At 48.8% G+C, this 16,319-nt stretch overlaps 1 protein-coding gene across 1 annotated transcript in view; it reads right to left on the reverse strand.

Annotated features, from left to right (window-relative positions):
* The window catches only part of AQP2 (aquaporin 2), a 15,254-nt gene extending 4,235 nt beyond the window's left edge, over positions 1-11,019 (reverse strand). The window contains exons 1-2 of the mRNA XM_034792443.1: positions 10,657-11,019; positions 2,220-2,384 (exon numbers count right to left, since the gene is read on the reverse strand). Of these exons, the coding sequence (XP_034648334.1) occupies positions 2,220-2,384; positions 10,657-11,019 (528 nt within the window). The remainder of the gene's footprint in view (positions 1-2,219; positions 2,385-10,656) is intronic.
* Positions 11,020-16,319: the final 5,300 nt, after the last annotated feature.

Raw genomic sequence — 16,319 nt, forward strand, 5'->3', positions numbered from 1 at the left:
AAAACCCACCGACCGCTACGCCTACCTTCATGCCTCCAGCTTCCACCCCGGCCACATCACACGATCCATCATCTACAGCCAAGCACTGAGGTACTATCGCATCTGCTCCAACCCCTCAGACAGAGATCAACACCTACAAGATCTTCACCAAGCATTCTCAAAACTACGATACCCACACAAGGAAATAAAGAAACAAATCAACAGAGCCAGACGTGTACCCAGAAGCCTCCTGCTACAAGACAGGCCCAGAAGAGAAACCAACAGAACTCCACTGGCCATCACATACAGTCCTCAGCTTAAACCTCTCCAATGCATCATCAGTGATCTACAACCCATCCTGGACAATGATCCCTCACTTTCACAGACCTTGGGAGGCAGGCCAGTCCTCGCCCACAGCCAACCTGCCAACCTTAAGCATATTCTCACCAGCAACCACGCACCGCACCATAACAACTCTAACTCAGGAACCAACCCATGCAACAAACCTCGATGCCAACTCTGCCCACATATCTACACCAGCAACACCATCACAGGACCTAACCAGATCAGCTACAACATCACCGGCTCATTCACCTGCACGTCCACCAATGTTATATATGCCATCATATGCCAGCAATGCCCCTCTGCTATGTACATTGGCCAAACTGGACAGTCACTACACAAGAGGATAAATGGACACAAGTCAGATATCAGGAATGGCAATATACAAAAACCTGTAGGAGAACACTTCAACCTCCCTGGCCACACAATAGCAGATGTAAAGGTAGCCATCTTACAGCAAAAAAAACTTCAGGACCAGACTCCAAAGAGAAACTGCTGAGCTCCAGTTCATTTGCAAATTTGACACCATCAGATCTGGATTAAACAAAGACTGTGAGTGGCTGTCCAACTACAAAGCAGTTTCTCCTCCCTTGGTGTTCACACCTCAACTATTAGCAGAGCACCTCACCCTCCCTGATTGAACTAACCTCGTTATCTCCATACTGATTTATACCTGCCTCTGGAGATTTCCATTACTTGCATCTGAAGAAGTGAGGTTCTTACCCACGAAAGCTTATGCTCCCAATACTTCTGTTAGTCTCAAAGGTGCCACAGGACCCTCTGTTGCTTTTCACCAACCAGTCGCCCGGCTGGCAAAGGGAGCTAAATTCTCTCATTGGCTCCTGCTGGAAGGGGCTGGGCCTGGAGTAGCTGGGAGTTTCCCTACAGCGCTGGGAGCTCTTATGGAAAGCATTGTCTAATGCAGGGTGGTGGCCAACCTGTAGCTCCAGAGTACAGGCACTGACTCTGGGGCTGGAGCTACAGGTGCCAACTTCCCACTGTGCCGGGGGGGTGCTCACTGCTCAACCCCTGGCTCTGCCACAGGCCCTGCCCCCACTCCACCCCTTCCCACCCCCTCCCCTGAGCCTGCCGTGCCCTCGCTCCTCCCCCTCCCCCCCAGAGCCTCCTGCACGCCACGAAACAGCTGATCGGGAGGTGCAGGGAGGGAGTGGAAGGCGCTGGGGGCCGGGGGGCAGGGGAGAGCTGCTGACGTATTACTGTGGCTCTTTGGCAAGGTACATTGGTAAATTCTGGCTCCTTCTCAGGGTCCACCCTGCTCTAATGGGTAAAGCACCGAATTGTTGACAGCCTGCTCTGCTACACAGATGTTGGGCAAGTCTCCTCAATTTCCTCCCCTGTAATATGGAGATGATACCGACCTAGATCCCAAAGGGGGTCATTCATGTTTGCAAAGGGCTTTGAGATCCTTGGAGGGAATCTGCATATTAGTCCCTGCTGCATCTTTAGCTTGGGGAATCCAGGGCCGGAGTGATCTATGTTGGGTATTTATTATTTGTAGTGTTACCATAGTGCTTAGGAGCCATGCACGTGACCCCACTGTGCTAGGCGCTGCACAAACACAGAATGTTCTCCATTACTGTAGTATCTCAGCACTTCACAACTATTAACGGACTTAGCCTCACAACACCCCTGAGGGCAGGGAAGTGCTACTCTCCCCCTTTGGGAAACTGAGGCACAGAGTGGCTAAGTGTCTTGCCCAAGGTCACACAGGAAAGCTGTGGCAGAGCAAGGAATCAAACCCAGCTCTTACGACACCCAGGCTGACACCCTAACCACTGGGCCACTGTAGAGCACCCAACCTAGTGAAACTATCTGGGATATCGTCATGCTTGCGTGTCATGTCTCTAAAATGCAAAAGCCAAGCCGTTGTGACGCACCCCCAGCAAGTGACCCGCGGCGACAGACAGGCCAATGGACAAGGCCGGCGAGCCGACGTTATCGCTCCTCTGGTCATCGGTGGAAGCGAAAATGCACAGCACCAGCTGGAAGGTGAGGAAGAGCTCGACAGTGACGGCCTGGCCCGGAGTCGTGTCGTTGTGCAGCTGAAACGAGAGGAAAGCAGCTTGTCAGTAACGAGCGCGCGCCCTTCCCTGGTGCTTTAGGATGAGGAACAGGTCACTGATTCCAAGACCTCGAGATCAGGGCCGGCTCCAGGGTTTTTGCCGCCCCAAGCAGCCAAAAAAAAAAGAAAAAAAAGCCGCAATCGCGATCCGCGGCACTTCCACCGCGACTCTACCGCCGCCGCTTCATTCTTCAGTGGCAATTCGGTGGCAGGTCCTTCCCACTGAGAGGGACCGAGGGACCTGCCGCCGAATTGCCGCCGAAGAGCCGGGCGTGCTGCCCCCTTCCATGTGCCACCCCAAGCTACGCTGGTTCCTGGAGCCGGCCCTGATCGAGATGGCTTGGTGAACGGGGCACAAAAGCAAACCAGCTGCGTTTTAATACGGCTGAAGGTAAATGAAGACATCTGGGAGCAAAGCATGCAGGCCAAACTTACAGGGCAGGGGAGCTCTGTCCTCGGAAGCAGTGACTCTGAAAGAGATTTGGGGGTCGTGGTGGGGAATCACCTGGCTTCGAGCTCCTTGTGTGACACTGTGGCCAAAAAGGGGTAATGCCATCCTGGGAATCATAGACAGGGGGATCTTGAGTAGAAGTAGAGACAGAGGCGCCGACTCCGTGGGTGCGCCAGCCCTGGAGCACCCATGGAAAAAAATTAGTGGGTGCTTAGCACTTTCCCCCCAGTGCCTCCCGGCTGCCAGCAACCGTGCCGATCAACTCCACTCCCGCCCTCCCAGTGCCTCCCACTCACAACAATCAGCTGTTTCGCAGCATGCAGGAGGCTCTGGCAGGAAGGGGGAGGAGCGAGGATGGGGCGCGCTTGGGGGAGGGGGCTGGAAAAGGCAGGGAAAAGACAGGGCAGGGGCAGGAAGAGGCGGGGACTTGGGAGAAGGGGTAGGTGGGGGGGGGCTTGGGGCAGAGCGGGGGTGGGAAGAGGCGGGACGAGGGTTGGGGAGGCTTGGGGGAAGGGGTCGGCTGGGGGCGGAGCCGGGGTTGAGCACCCCCTGGGCCTGGAGGAAGCTGGTGCCTATGAATAGAGTTTATTTTACCTCTGTATTTGGCACTGGCAGGAGCACGCTGGAATCCTGTGTCCAGTCCTGTGCCCACAATTCAAGAAGGAGGTTGGTAAATTGGAGAGGGGTTCAGAGAAGAGCCAGGCGAATGATTAAAGGATTGGAAAACGTCGAGATTGAGCGCTTTGAGTCTAGCTATTTAGCTTGCAAAGAGACGGTGAAGGGGGGACTGGATTGCACAGCCTACAAGTATCTCCACGGGGAGCAAATATTTAACAATGAGCTCTTCAATCCAGCCAAGGAACGTCTAACACGATCCACTAGTTGGAAGTTGACGCTAGACCCGTTTAGACGGGAAAGAAGAGGTTCATTTTTAATGGGGAGAGTCATGAACCACTGGAATCATGTACCAAGGATCATGGGGGATTCTCCATCACTGACCATTTTTAAATCAAGACGGGGGGCTTTTCTAAAAGATCTGCCCTAGGAAGTATTTTGAGGGAAATTCTCTGGCCTGTGTTATCCAGAAAGTCAGATTAGATGATCACAAATGGTCCCTTCTGGCCTTAGACTGTATGAATCGCCCTACTAAGCCCTGCCTTGTCCCTCCACCTGGAAGTCTTGGAGAAGGTACAGAGTAAGTACACGCTATGTAAACTGCTCCACAGCACTGCCAAGGTCTTACCAGCATCACCCCCTGCAGTCCCAGGTTCCCCACACAGCCCAGGTGATGCCCTTGTATCCTGCCCTGCAAAATCCCTGCTCTGTCAGCCCTTCCTCCACTCCAGCTTTGTCACTACCCTTCAGTCCTCACTTGTGCTCATAGTCTGGATCCCTCCATCTCTGTCAACGTATCCTCTTGCCTTGCAAGGAACATAGGAACTGCCAGACTGGATCGGAGTCAGGTGTCCGCCTAGTTTTTTTGAGCCCTTCAAAACTCTTTGGCCTCAATACTACCTTGTGGCAATGAGTTCCACAGGCTCGCTGTGCATTGCGTGCAAGAGTATTTTCATTTGACAGAGGTTGCTGCCTTTCCGTATCAGTCAAAAGTCTCCTTGTTCTTGTACGGTGCTATGGCCATGCTGTGCCTCTTTTAAGGACATTCTGCCAAATGTCTAGTAATTGGGAGGTGTGCCGACAAAGACTATAATGAGCCCCATAAAATTCATGTCACTTGTGACCCGAGACAGTATTTGAAATGTTCAAGTGTCTGGAAAGGAGAGTTTTATTTTTCACAATGGTAATCACTGATTTCCTCTGTCTCTCGTGCACACACACAAGCAATATGCACCCAGCATGTATATTTCCCAGACCAACCTTTTCCAAGCAATCATTTCTGTGCTCAGCAATTGCGCTAAACCTAATCTGACCACACTTCGAGATAACATCTCCAGTGTGTGTTTTGCAATATAAATGGCAGCTCGTGTTTCCTTAATCCAACGTAAGTGGCGGTACCACTGGATGTTGCTGGTTAATTGTCCAATTTGTGGTGCCACTGGCACTCTGGGGTTGGCTGAGACATGCACTGTTAAATACTGAAATCTAGATGTTTTATACAGAACCAGAAATTTCACCTACTGTTTTTTTTTTTTTCCTCACTGCATCACCTCTTTGCCTGCCAGGAAGGTTTAAGGGCTAGATTCTGATCTCCATTATGCTGGTGTAAATCCAGGGATTGTATAACTCCGGATTTACATTGGCGTTACTGAAGCCTGGTTTATACACAGGATATGTCTACACTGCTGCCGGAGTCGGAGGTGTGACCACAGCGCACACAGACGTAGCTGATCTAGTATTGATCTAGTAGCTAGAATAGCAATAGCAGTGATGTAGTAAAGTAGTCATCAAAGGGTTAACTAGATTACTCCAGGTATTATGGGTTGGAACTCTGATCCACTTCTCCCTTACTTTCTGTTTAGTCAATGGGAAGTTTTCCCCATACCCCCCGATTCTGTTGTGATGCAGTTAAACAAAGAAACAAGTTTCCTGCCTGTGGTCCTGTGCGTAGATTGATTTTTGTTCCCCTGAGCTGTCCCTTTGCAAAATCCGGCTAGCTGGGTTCTCTGCTATTGTTAGTGGCGCTAGCTATATCCAAAATAGGGATGTCTGTCTACATGTGTGGCAAATTAAATCACACCTCTGATTGCAGTGAAGACATATCCACAGACTTTGTACAGTCATTTAGGGAATGTGATTCCTTTTTAAGAGGCAATAGTCATACTGGTACAGCTCCTACCGTAAAAGTGCTTTCCACCAGCATACCTTATTCCTCCTCCCTTACAGGAATAAGTCCTACAGGTGTGAGGAATTTTATACTGGCATAACTGCATTCACACTGGGGGAGGTTGAACTGCTTTCACTATAGCGGTATAGTTAAAGCAGTGAACTTTTGGGTATAGACAAGGCCTGAGAAGAGACGCTAGTCCCTGTCCATGATTTTGTCATGAGTCTCATGATCATTATTGTTTTCCTTAAAGCCCCAGCTCCTGGAATCAAGTGATGATTTCAGCCTTCCTTCTTCAAGAAAAAGTAAGTTTCTAGCTTCAAAATGTGACCGCAGGGCACCCCCAAGGCTCAAAACGCAGAAGGCAAATAAAAAAAGCGGCAAATCTAGTATTTTGATGTAATCGCATTATTTTTAAAGCCAGTCTCAGGATTTTGGGTGTGCATGACTCATGATTTGTGAACATTTGGGGTTGGCAATACTGTGTTATTTACAAATCAGAGCTGATCCTTTCACCTCCCTGTGTAGTGTGAGGAGCTCTCCATGTCACAGGCAGGTTACACGCTGGGGCGGGGAGAGTTATAGAGCTCTGGAACGGCAGGCATCTGTCTGTGCCCAGGACAGGTACATGCAAGGAGCAGTGGGACAGTGCAGGCTTCCCCCACATTACTCACTGGCCTGGAGGGGAGCTCAGTCCCATGGTCCTTTCACATGCGCAAAGCCTAGCTCTGTGCGTCCTTACTGCTCTGACTGATTCCAAAGCATAAACACGGTGAGCGCTACTGAAGGGCTCACCAACTATTTAAAGGGATAGTACGCTATTCCTATGCCTGACAGCAGCTGAGAGATGCTGTTACCTTTCTGTCGGTCCTGACCTGGATTTGATTCAAATAGCTAGATCACTTTAAAAATACAGGGCCTGACGCGACTTGCCCTCGACCTTGAGTAATCATTTACAGCTGTATAGACTTTAAAGTCAGAAGGGACCATCATGATCATCTAGTCTGAATCCTGCGCATCGCAGGCCACAGAACCTCACCCACCCACTGCTGTAATAGACCCCCTAACCTATGGCTGAGTACCTGAAGTCCTCAAATCGCGATTTAAAGACTTGTATAAAGCGCTACTATCTATTTAAGGTACTTGTATGTCCCCCCCATTATTGTAGTATCCAAAGTCTTTAAGGTATTTATCCTCACAGTTCCCCTATAAGGCAGAGGTGTGCTATTATCCCCATTTTACATGTGGGGAAACTGAGGCACGGAGCAGCTATGTGATTTGTATAATATCACACAGGAAATCTGTGGCAGGACAGGTACTTGAACTCTGGTCTCCATCATAGGTCCTGTTTTCTAGATCTTTAATCATTTGGGTTGCTCTTCTCTGGACTGTCTCCTGTTTGTCTATCTCTTTCCTTAAATGTGGCTCCCAGAACTGGACACAATACTCCAGCTGAGGCCTAATCAGCGCGGAGTAGAGCGGAAGCATTACTTCTTGTGTCTTGCTTACAACACTCCTGCTAATACAGCCCACAATGAAGTTTGCTTTTTTGCAAGTGTTACATTGTTGATTCATATTTAGCTTGTGATCCTCTATGACCCCCAGACCTCTTTCTGCCGTACTCCTTCCTAGGCAGTCATTCCCCATTTTGTATGTGTGCAACTGATTGTTTCTTCCTAAGTGGAGTATTTTACATTTGGCCTTGTTGCATTTCATCCTATTTACTTCAGACCATTTCTCCAGTTTGTCCAGATCATTTTGAATTTTAATTCTATTCTCCACAGCATTTGCAATCCCTCCCAGCTTGGCATCGGCCGCAAACTTTATAAGTGTACTCTCTGTGCCATTATCTAAATCATTGATGAAGATATTGAACAGAACCAGACCCAGAACTGATCCTTGCAGGACCCCACTCGTTATGCCCTTCCAGCATGACTATGAACCACTGATTACGCTCTGGGGACAGTTTTCCAACCAGTTTTGCACCCACCTTATAGGAGCTCCAACTAGGTTGTATTTCCCTAGTTTGTTTATGAGAAGGTCATGCCAGACAAAAGTCAAGATATACCACATCGACTACTTCCCCACATCCACAAGGCTTGTTACCCTGTCAAAGAAAGCTATTCGGTTGGTTTGACAGGATTTGTTCTTGACAAATCCGTGTTGACTCTTACTTATCACCTTATTATCTTCTAAGTGTCTGCAAATTGATTGCTTAATTATTTGCTCCATTATCTTTCTGGGCACTGAAGTTAAGCTGACTGGTCTGTAATTCCCTGGGTTGTCCTTAGATGGGCACTATATTTGCTCTTTTCCAATCCTCTGGAATCGTACCCATCGGCCATGACTTTTCAAAGATAATCGCTAATGGCTCAGATCTCTCCTCAGTCAGTTCCTTGAGAATTCTAGGATGTATTTCATCAGGCCCCGGTGACTTGAAAACATCTAAGTAATTTTTAACTTGTTCTTTCCCTATTTTAGCCTCTGAGCCTACCTCATTTTCACTAGCATTCACTATGTTAGATGTCCAATTGCTACTAAACCTTTTGGTGAAAACTGAAACAAAAAAGTCATTTAGCATGTCTGCCATTTCCACATTTTCTGTTGTTGTTCTCTCCCCCCCACCATAGACCCTGTCCTTGATCTTCCTCTTGCTTCTAATGTATTTGTAGAATGTTTTCTTGTTACCCTTTATGTCTCTAGCTAGTTTGATTTCATTTCGTCCCTTGGACTTTCTAATTTTGTCCCTACATACTTGTGTTATTTGTTTATATTCATCTTTTGGCATTTGACCTAGTTTCCACTTTTTGTAGAACCCTTGTTTGAGTTTCAGATCATTGAAAATCTCCTGGTTAAGCCAGGGTGGTCTCTCGCCATACTTCCTATCTTTCCTACGCTGTGGGATAGTTTCCTCTTGTGCCCTTAATAATGCCTCTCTGAAAAACTGCCAACTCTCTTGAACTGTTTTTCCCCTTAGACTTGCTTCCCAAGGGATCTTACCCATCAACAGTTTGCTAAAGTCTGCCTTCTTGAAATCCATTCTCTTTATTCTGCTGTTTTCCCTCCTCCCGTTCCTTAGAAGCATGAACTCTGTCAGTGCATGATCACTTTCACCCAAGCTGCCTTCCACTTTCAAATTCTCAACCAGTTCTTCCCCGTTTGCCAAACTCAAATCTAGAAGAGCCTCTCCCCTAATGGCTTTCTCCACCTTCTGAAATACAAAAATGGTCTCCAATACAGTCCAAGAACTTGTTGGAAAATCTGTGCCCAGCTGTGTTGTTTTCCCCAGAGATGTCTGGGTAGTTGAAGTCCCCCGTCACCACCAAGTCCTGTGCTTTCGATGATTTGGATGAGAATATGGTCCAGGGGAGTCAGGCTAGTTTACATCAGCCGAGAATCTGACTCGTAATTTTTTTGTTCTGGTGCCATGAGCGGCATGGTAAAGGAGCGCCCACATAATGAGAATGCTGGGAGTTAACAGCAGTATTACCAACCCCAAGCATTAAAAGACACAAGTCAGGCCTCTAAAAATCATGAGATTTAAAAAATTTAATATATTTGGGGGTTCTTTTTTATAGCCTTTTAGTTTTTGAACTTCTAGGATACCCTAGGGGCATTTTCAAACTTTTCTTCGCAGCTGTCAAGGCTGGAAACTTACATGTTTTAAAAATAAAAACTGCCTCTCTCAAAATCATATGACTCCAGGAGCTGGGGATTTAAGAAAGACACCAAATAGCTCAAGACTCGCGATCAAATTACAAGACTTGGCCATGCTGTTACAGATGCTTTTCTTGTCCTCTTAGGACAGCATGGGGCCAGATTCTCCACTGGCTTGCACCTGGTGTCATTTACAGCTTGCAAAGAGGATTCATAATGCTCACATTCTGATTTTGTAGCTGCTTAACTGCCCCACCCCGCCCTTTTCCCAGGTGTCAACGATGGCACAAAATGCAAGGCAGTGGAAAATCGGGACCCTGTGTGTTAATGACAGGGCATCAGCTGGGGTTTCTAGATACAACTCCCCAAGTTCCCTTGTTTTTCTGCCTATAAGTCAGAGATTTAAATCTCTCCATGCAATTTGATGTTGCACAGTGTACGAAACCAGAGTCAAATCCTTCTAACTTGCTCCAGACCAGGGCAGGTGAGGCCGAGAGATGGCACTGCCAGGGTAGGGATGTCTACCGGGCATTGTGATTAACCAGGTGTGTCCGCTACCAGCCTTTGAAAGTAGAGAATTAAGTGGCATTATCTGATGTGAAGCAGCAATTGTATTAAAAAAAACCCGTCGTACCAGCTCTGATGCCCGGGTGTCTGGAGTAGAACCAGCATCCTGGAAATACTGACAAGACCTAACATGGTTGGGAGACAGACTACTACAGGGGGGAGGGATAGCTCAGTGGTTTGAGCATTAGCCTGCTAAACCCAGGGTTGAGAGTTCAATCTTTGAAGGGGCCATTTAGGGATCTGGGGCAAAATCGGTACTTGGTCCTGCTAGTGAAGGCAGGGAATTAGACTCAATGACCTTTCAAGGTCCCTTCTCGTTCTATGAGATAGGCATATATCCATATTCCCACACCAACAAGGATATTGTAGAGGTGGTGGAATATGCTGCCAGAGAAGGGTTAAACATGGCAGCACTAGGAACTACAACATCTCTTATGTCAAAATGGCAGCTTGGCTGTGAATGTCCTGACTCTTGTTGGTTGGTCTCATAGGCAGCACTGGGGAATCCGTACAGTGGGTGGGAATTGGGAGCAGGACCTCCAAGTTCTATTCCCCCGGCTAGAAGGAAGCCTGGTCTAATAGTTGGAATGCGGTACTGGGTGTCAGGACACCTGGGTTCATTCCCAGCAGAAGGAGGGAGTTGGGTTAGAGCAAGGGGGGTCTGGGAGGCAGGACTCCAGGGTTCTATTCCCAGCTATACGTGACCTCGCTTGACTTGCCTTAGTTTCCCCAAAAGCCCTACCCATCCATCACTCCCGTCCCTCCTGAGAGCCCATGCATTGGCGGATTCCTTACCCTGTTGACGGCCAAGTGTCCCCGGATGTTCGGTGGGGTGAGCTCGTGCAGGAGAGCGGCCCCAGCGACTGCCCCCAGAAGCTGGGCCACCACGTAGAAGACAGCTCTGAGGAAGGAGATGTGAGAGCCCACCAGGCAAGCCACTGTCACTGCCGGGTTGATGTGCGCCCCGCTGACGTGCCCCAGGGCCTGGACCAGCGTGGCGATGGCCAAGCCGAAAGCCAGTGAGATCTGCAGGATGTCTGGGGGGGCCGGAGGCCAGTTGAGGGCAGAGCCCAGGCCAAAGAAGATGAAGAGCAGCGTGGCCAGAAACTCAGCAAAGACAGCCCGGGTGAAGGCTACTGAACGGAGTTCCCACATCATGGGGTTTGCCACGAGAGACCCTAAAAGCTGCTTGATTGCTGCTCCCGTGGCTTCTCCTTGCAAAGGTGCTGGGGTGCGAGATATCTATCTATCTATATATGTATATATGCAGAAAATCCAGGGATCTGCTGCTGAAGGAGGTGGGGTCAGGGTCTTTGGAAACCTGATGCTTTTTTCCCTCTTGTTCCAGCTGTATCTGGCTTCAGACCCTGCCCCCTCTATTAACCTGCGAATGTGACATTTGCCAAGTTCAGGAGCTCATAAATTAGCCTCGAGAGAATCCATAAAACACAAAGCTGAGCTGCGTTATTCCCTGCATTTTACTACGGTCCCTCTTCCTGTGTCATTCCTTTATCCTCTCTCTTCACCACCACCCACCTTTTCAGCAGGGATGGGAGAATAAGGAAGTGGTGTTTTGGGGGAACTAGAGATGGGTCTGAACAGCTTGTCTCAATCAGGACAGCCTCAAACTTTGGAGTTTGGATCCAGTCCAAATTATCTATCTATCTATCTATCTATCTATCTATCTATCTATCTATCTATCCCCCTACACCGCATCTATCTATCTATCTATCTATCTATCTATCTATCTATCTATCTATCTATCTATCTATCTATCTATCTATCCCCACACACTCCATCTATCTATCTATCTATCTATCTATCTATCTATCTATCTATCTATCTATCTATCTATCCCCCTACAACACATCTATCTATCTATCCCCCTACAATGCATCTATCTATCTATCCCCATACATCCCCTCTATCTATCTATCTATCTATCTATCTATCTATCTATCTATCTATCTATCCCCATACACCCCATCTATCTATCTATCTATCTATCTATCCATCCCCATACACCCCATCTATCTATCTCCATACACCCTATCTATCTATCTATCTATCTATCTATCTATCTATCTATCTATCTATCTATCTATCTATCTAATTGTTTTGCTTTCTTTTTTTCTTGCTCCTCACCATGTCCATCTGAAGTTTGGCAGGACTAGACCATATTTTGTTACTGGGCCAAACGATAAGTCCTGTATCCCCAAGCCCCAGAAGTTTAAGAAGGTTTGAACACGGCTCTCGAGCTGCTCTTTGTGGCTCCGGCCCGTTGCTGCACAAAACGTCTAGCTTTTCCAAACCCTTCGTTAGAACACGAGCAGAATGTGGTTGGTGGGGCTTAGCCTCGTCTGTAATGGACATTTGTGTATATAGCTATAAACCACCCATCAATTTGACGTGTCTGCTGGTGTCTGCCAAGGAGAGACCCAGAACTGGACTGGTACAGTGATGCCAGCAAGTCTCTTTTGCAGTGGCAGAATTGGAACGGGGCGTGCTGCGGGTGAGGGTTGAGGTGCATTGGCAGAGCGGTGCATATGGGAGTCCAGGACTGGAATAGCAGGTTTGTGTAGGGAAGACGTGTGGGTCCGGATTGCGGTGCATCCAGCGTTCTGGAATAGCAGGGGGCCTGGGGACTGTGGGTCAGGCCTGCAGTGCACTGGCAGAGCTGTGGAATAGCTCAGGATTGGAATAACACTGTAGGCTCTGGGTTGGGACTGAGATCTGCATTGGCAAAGCTCGTCCTGCAAGGATGTCTGTAATACCAGAAAGAAGCTGGAGTCTGAAAGAGCAAATATTGTCCTGGACCAGCCATTCCAGCATCCGTACATGATAAAGCCATCGGTGACTGCCACTAGGTGTGTCTATAAAGAGATATATAAACTCAGTAGAGCTTGATTCAGCAGGCCTCCAGAGTGCATTAGCTTTCAGACCAAGGAATCCCTGTCTCAGAGTCCCTACTGGGGAGGTGGGATCAAAAGTACCAGGCCGAGGTAGGACCTGGACTCTAAGAATGATTGGCAAGAAATTATGACCCGTGCAAATGATGCACCTTGGCTGGAGAGTTTAATGAACTTTTTAAAAGTTTCATTCGGAGTCTGGAAGAGGAGGAGAATTAGAGGATTGAGCCGGTTCTTTTTTGGTGACCTGGGCTGACCATCCCTCACCACGGCCTCGCGTTCAGAATCAAAATCACGTTTCCTGAGCGCGTGGGCGTTACACACCCCATAATCGCCCTTTCCCTGTCGTTATGAACAATTGTTCCACTTCCTCAACGAGCAGGTAATGACTCAGCGCGTCTAATTGCCGAGATATTTAAGTCGCTGAGCACAATAGTCAACTACCCAGCTGTTCCTAGGGTATCCAGCATTGCTTTTGTTTGCTCAGGGATCCCGATGACAGACATGGGTGATGCTGCTCCCTCTACCAGGTTAATAGGCGCATGCTGAACCAAGGTGAACCCTACAGTTGCCAACACTGTATTTTTCAAAACTAAGGGACTGTTGGCTTAGCACCTCCGCCCCACTCCACCTCCTGAGATTATTATCATTATTAATAATGATAATAGTTAATAAGCAGTGCTCACTTACATTCACCAGGGATATTTCCAGCTGCTTTTTGCAGCAACTCCCGATCTTGTTGTAAAGAGAGGAAAAAAATAAGGGATGTCCCTTGTAATAAAGGATTGTTAGCGACCCTATGAGCAGTGCTTAATTTGTGCCAGGATTAAGCCTCTAGGCTTGGCAGTTCCTAGGCCCGGCACCTCTGGGCCTGGCAGTTCGTAGCCCCGGTGCCTCTGGGCCTGGCAGTTCGTAGCCCCAACACCTCTGGGCCTGGCAGTTCATAGCCCCGGCACCTCTGGATCTGGCAGTTCGTAGCCCCGGCACCTCTGGGCCTGGCAGTTCGTAGCCCCGGCACCTCTGGACCTGGCAGTTCGTAGCCCTGGCACCTCTGGGCTTGCTGCTTGCTGCATCAGTTATGTGTGTGTAAATCTGTGTTTTGTCTAAAAGCCATTTTTCATGGGGGAAAAAAACGTTCAATGAAAAGGTGTGGGTTTTTTTCGTTTTTTTTTACCACCTCTGCAACAGATCCATCTTTATTTTCGATGGCTTGCTGAGACCATGATAGCCATGCACAGGCAACCCAAGTGAATGTATTCCTGACCGGCTTTGATTGATTTGTTGACACCGGTTCTCATGAGGTTTTGTTTTCTTCTTTCTCTAAGGCCTGGTCTCCCTTATAAAGTTAGATCAACGTAAGCCACCTTGTATCGACCAACTTGGGCACGTGTCTATGCGTAGGTGCTGACTTTTATTTTTCCCCGGGATGCTCCATCCCTGATCTGTCCCAAGGCCCAACCCCCTTTCCCAGATTTAATTGGTGTTGGACTGGATGACCTCCTGAGGTCCCTTCCAACCCTAATCTTCTATGATTCTGAATCTTAACTTTCGCTTTCCATTGTGACTATACCGACAATGGTACCTCCGTGTGTTTGATCTGTACCTGCTGCCATTGCAGCCTTGAGGGGCTCCCCCTCCACACCTGAGCCAGGTAAGGAGGACAAAGAAAAGGAGTCGGGATGACATGGTCAGTGAGATCCTGCAAGCTAGTGCTGCATCAGACCGAGGGCCTGGAGGATGAATACTGCAGACTGTACAGAGAAGGAAAAGGAGCTGCACCAGGACATAATGGGGCTTTTCCGGCAGCAAACACAGATGCTGCAGACTCTTGTTGACCTACAGAAAGTCCCTGCTTGCAGCTTTCTGAACAGTCCCGTGTTCCTAAAGATGCGAGCTTCGGGCACCTTCCCTGACCAGCCAACACTGATGTCGGTGAAGCGTTCCTGGTGATCCACCAGCACTTGCATAACCATAGAAAGTAGCCCTTTCTGTTGATGTACTCTGAGGCCAGGTGGTCTGGGGCCATCTATCGCTCCACTGCACTTTGGGAACCCCATTGCTGCAAATCCATCCATTCTGTCCCGCACATTGCCGAGAATCACAGTCCTGAGTAGCAGGAGACGATAAACTGCACGCTTGCATGACAATGGCTGCCCACAGTGGATTTTTCAACTCCAAAATGACTTCCCACTGACTGGTAGCAATCTGGTTTGCAGATTTCAACAGTGCAATTGCCACTTGCTTTCTCCACTGTCAGTGCAGCTCTCAGTCTGGTGTCCCTGCACTGGAGGGCTGGGGGGAGCTCAGCACACAGTTCCAGGAACATGGCCTCATGCCTCTGAAAGTTCTGCAAATGCCGCTTGTCATCCGAACCTGCATTATGATGCAATCCCACCAGTCAGCACTAGTTTCTCGGGCCCAGAAGTGACGTTCCACCATCTGCAGCTGCTCCGTGAATGATACCAATAATCTTGAATCGGTTGTCACTATGTCCCACAACCATCTGTCCTCCAAGAATTCATGTTCCCCACGGCTCTTCTTGCAGCTCTGCGAATACTGAAGAATTGAGCGTTGCAAGCATAGGACGCACATGACAGCAGTGCAGACTCCAGGCTTCTGTCAGAGCTGGTGGACGGGCAGGTTCTGGGGCGGTTAATAGGATTTTCAAAATAGGCGTGAAAATTATGGGATAGAGATGGCATTATGAGGCGGAGAAAGTTGTGTGATGGGAACTTGATCCCTCAGTCCCAGTCACCTCTGTGTGACTCATTTCTGCCCCACCGTGCATTGCCAAAACTTCCCAGAAGTCAGTGCGCTGGATGGTGGTGAGTTGCACACTGGGATACCTACCCATGGTGCACCACACTGTGCACTGAAACAAGCCCTACTGGTGAGTACATGCAGTGCTGATGCAATGATCCAAATATGCATGTGCAGAAGTGATACACTGATGGTGGGGGCTTTCTGCCAACATAACTTGCATCGGCAAAAGTTTGTAACGTTGACACGCGCTAAGAAACACTCTAGCTGTTCAGAACTGCCGTGAGCTGGAAGGAGGGCATAAGAGAAATGGAGCATGAGCTGAGGTGCCTGGGGGAGAAAGGATTATTTTCTTTTTTGGTGCAAGAACACTGGAGTGGAGACCAGAAGATGTCAGCTCAGTCCTTGGCTCTGCCACAGAAGTCTTGTGTGACCTAACAGAGGTTATGTATGCCACTCTGTTCCTTCATCTGTATAATGGGTATACCTCACAGAGGGATTATGAGATTAAATCAGTGTTTCTCAAACTGGGGTCACCGCTTGTGTAGGGAAAGCCCCTGGGGGCCGGTTTGTTTACCTGCCCCGTCCGCAGGTCCGGCCGATTGCGGCTCCCACTGGCTGCGGTTTGCCGCTGCAGGCCAACGGGAGCTGCTGGAAGCGGCGCGGACTGAGGAACGTACTGGCCGCCACTTCCAGCAGCTCCCATTGGCCTGCAGCGGCGAACCGCGGCCAGTGGGAGCCGTGATCGGCCGGACCTGCGGACGGGGCAGGTAAACAAACGGCCCGGCC

Source organism: Trachemys scripta, chromosome 16 (genome assembly GCF_013100865.1).
Source record: "Trachemys scripta elegans isolate TJP31775 chromosome 16, CAS_Tse_1.0, whole genome shotgun sequence".
Lineage (NCBI taxonomy): Eukaryota > Metazoa > Chordata > Testudines > Emydidae > Trachemys > Trachemys scripta.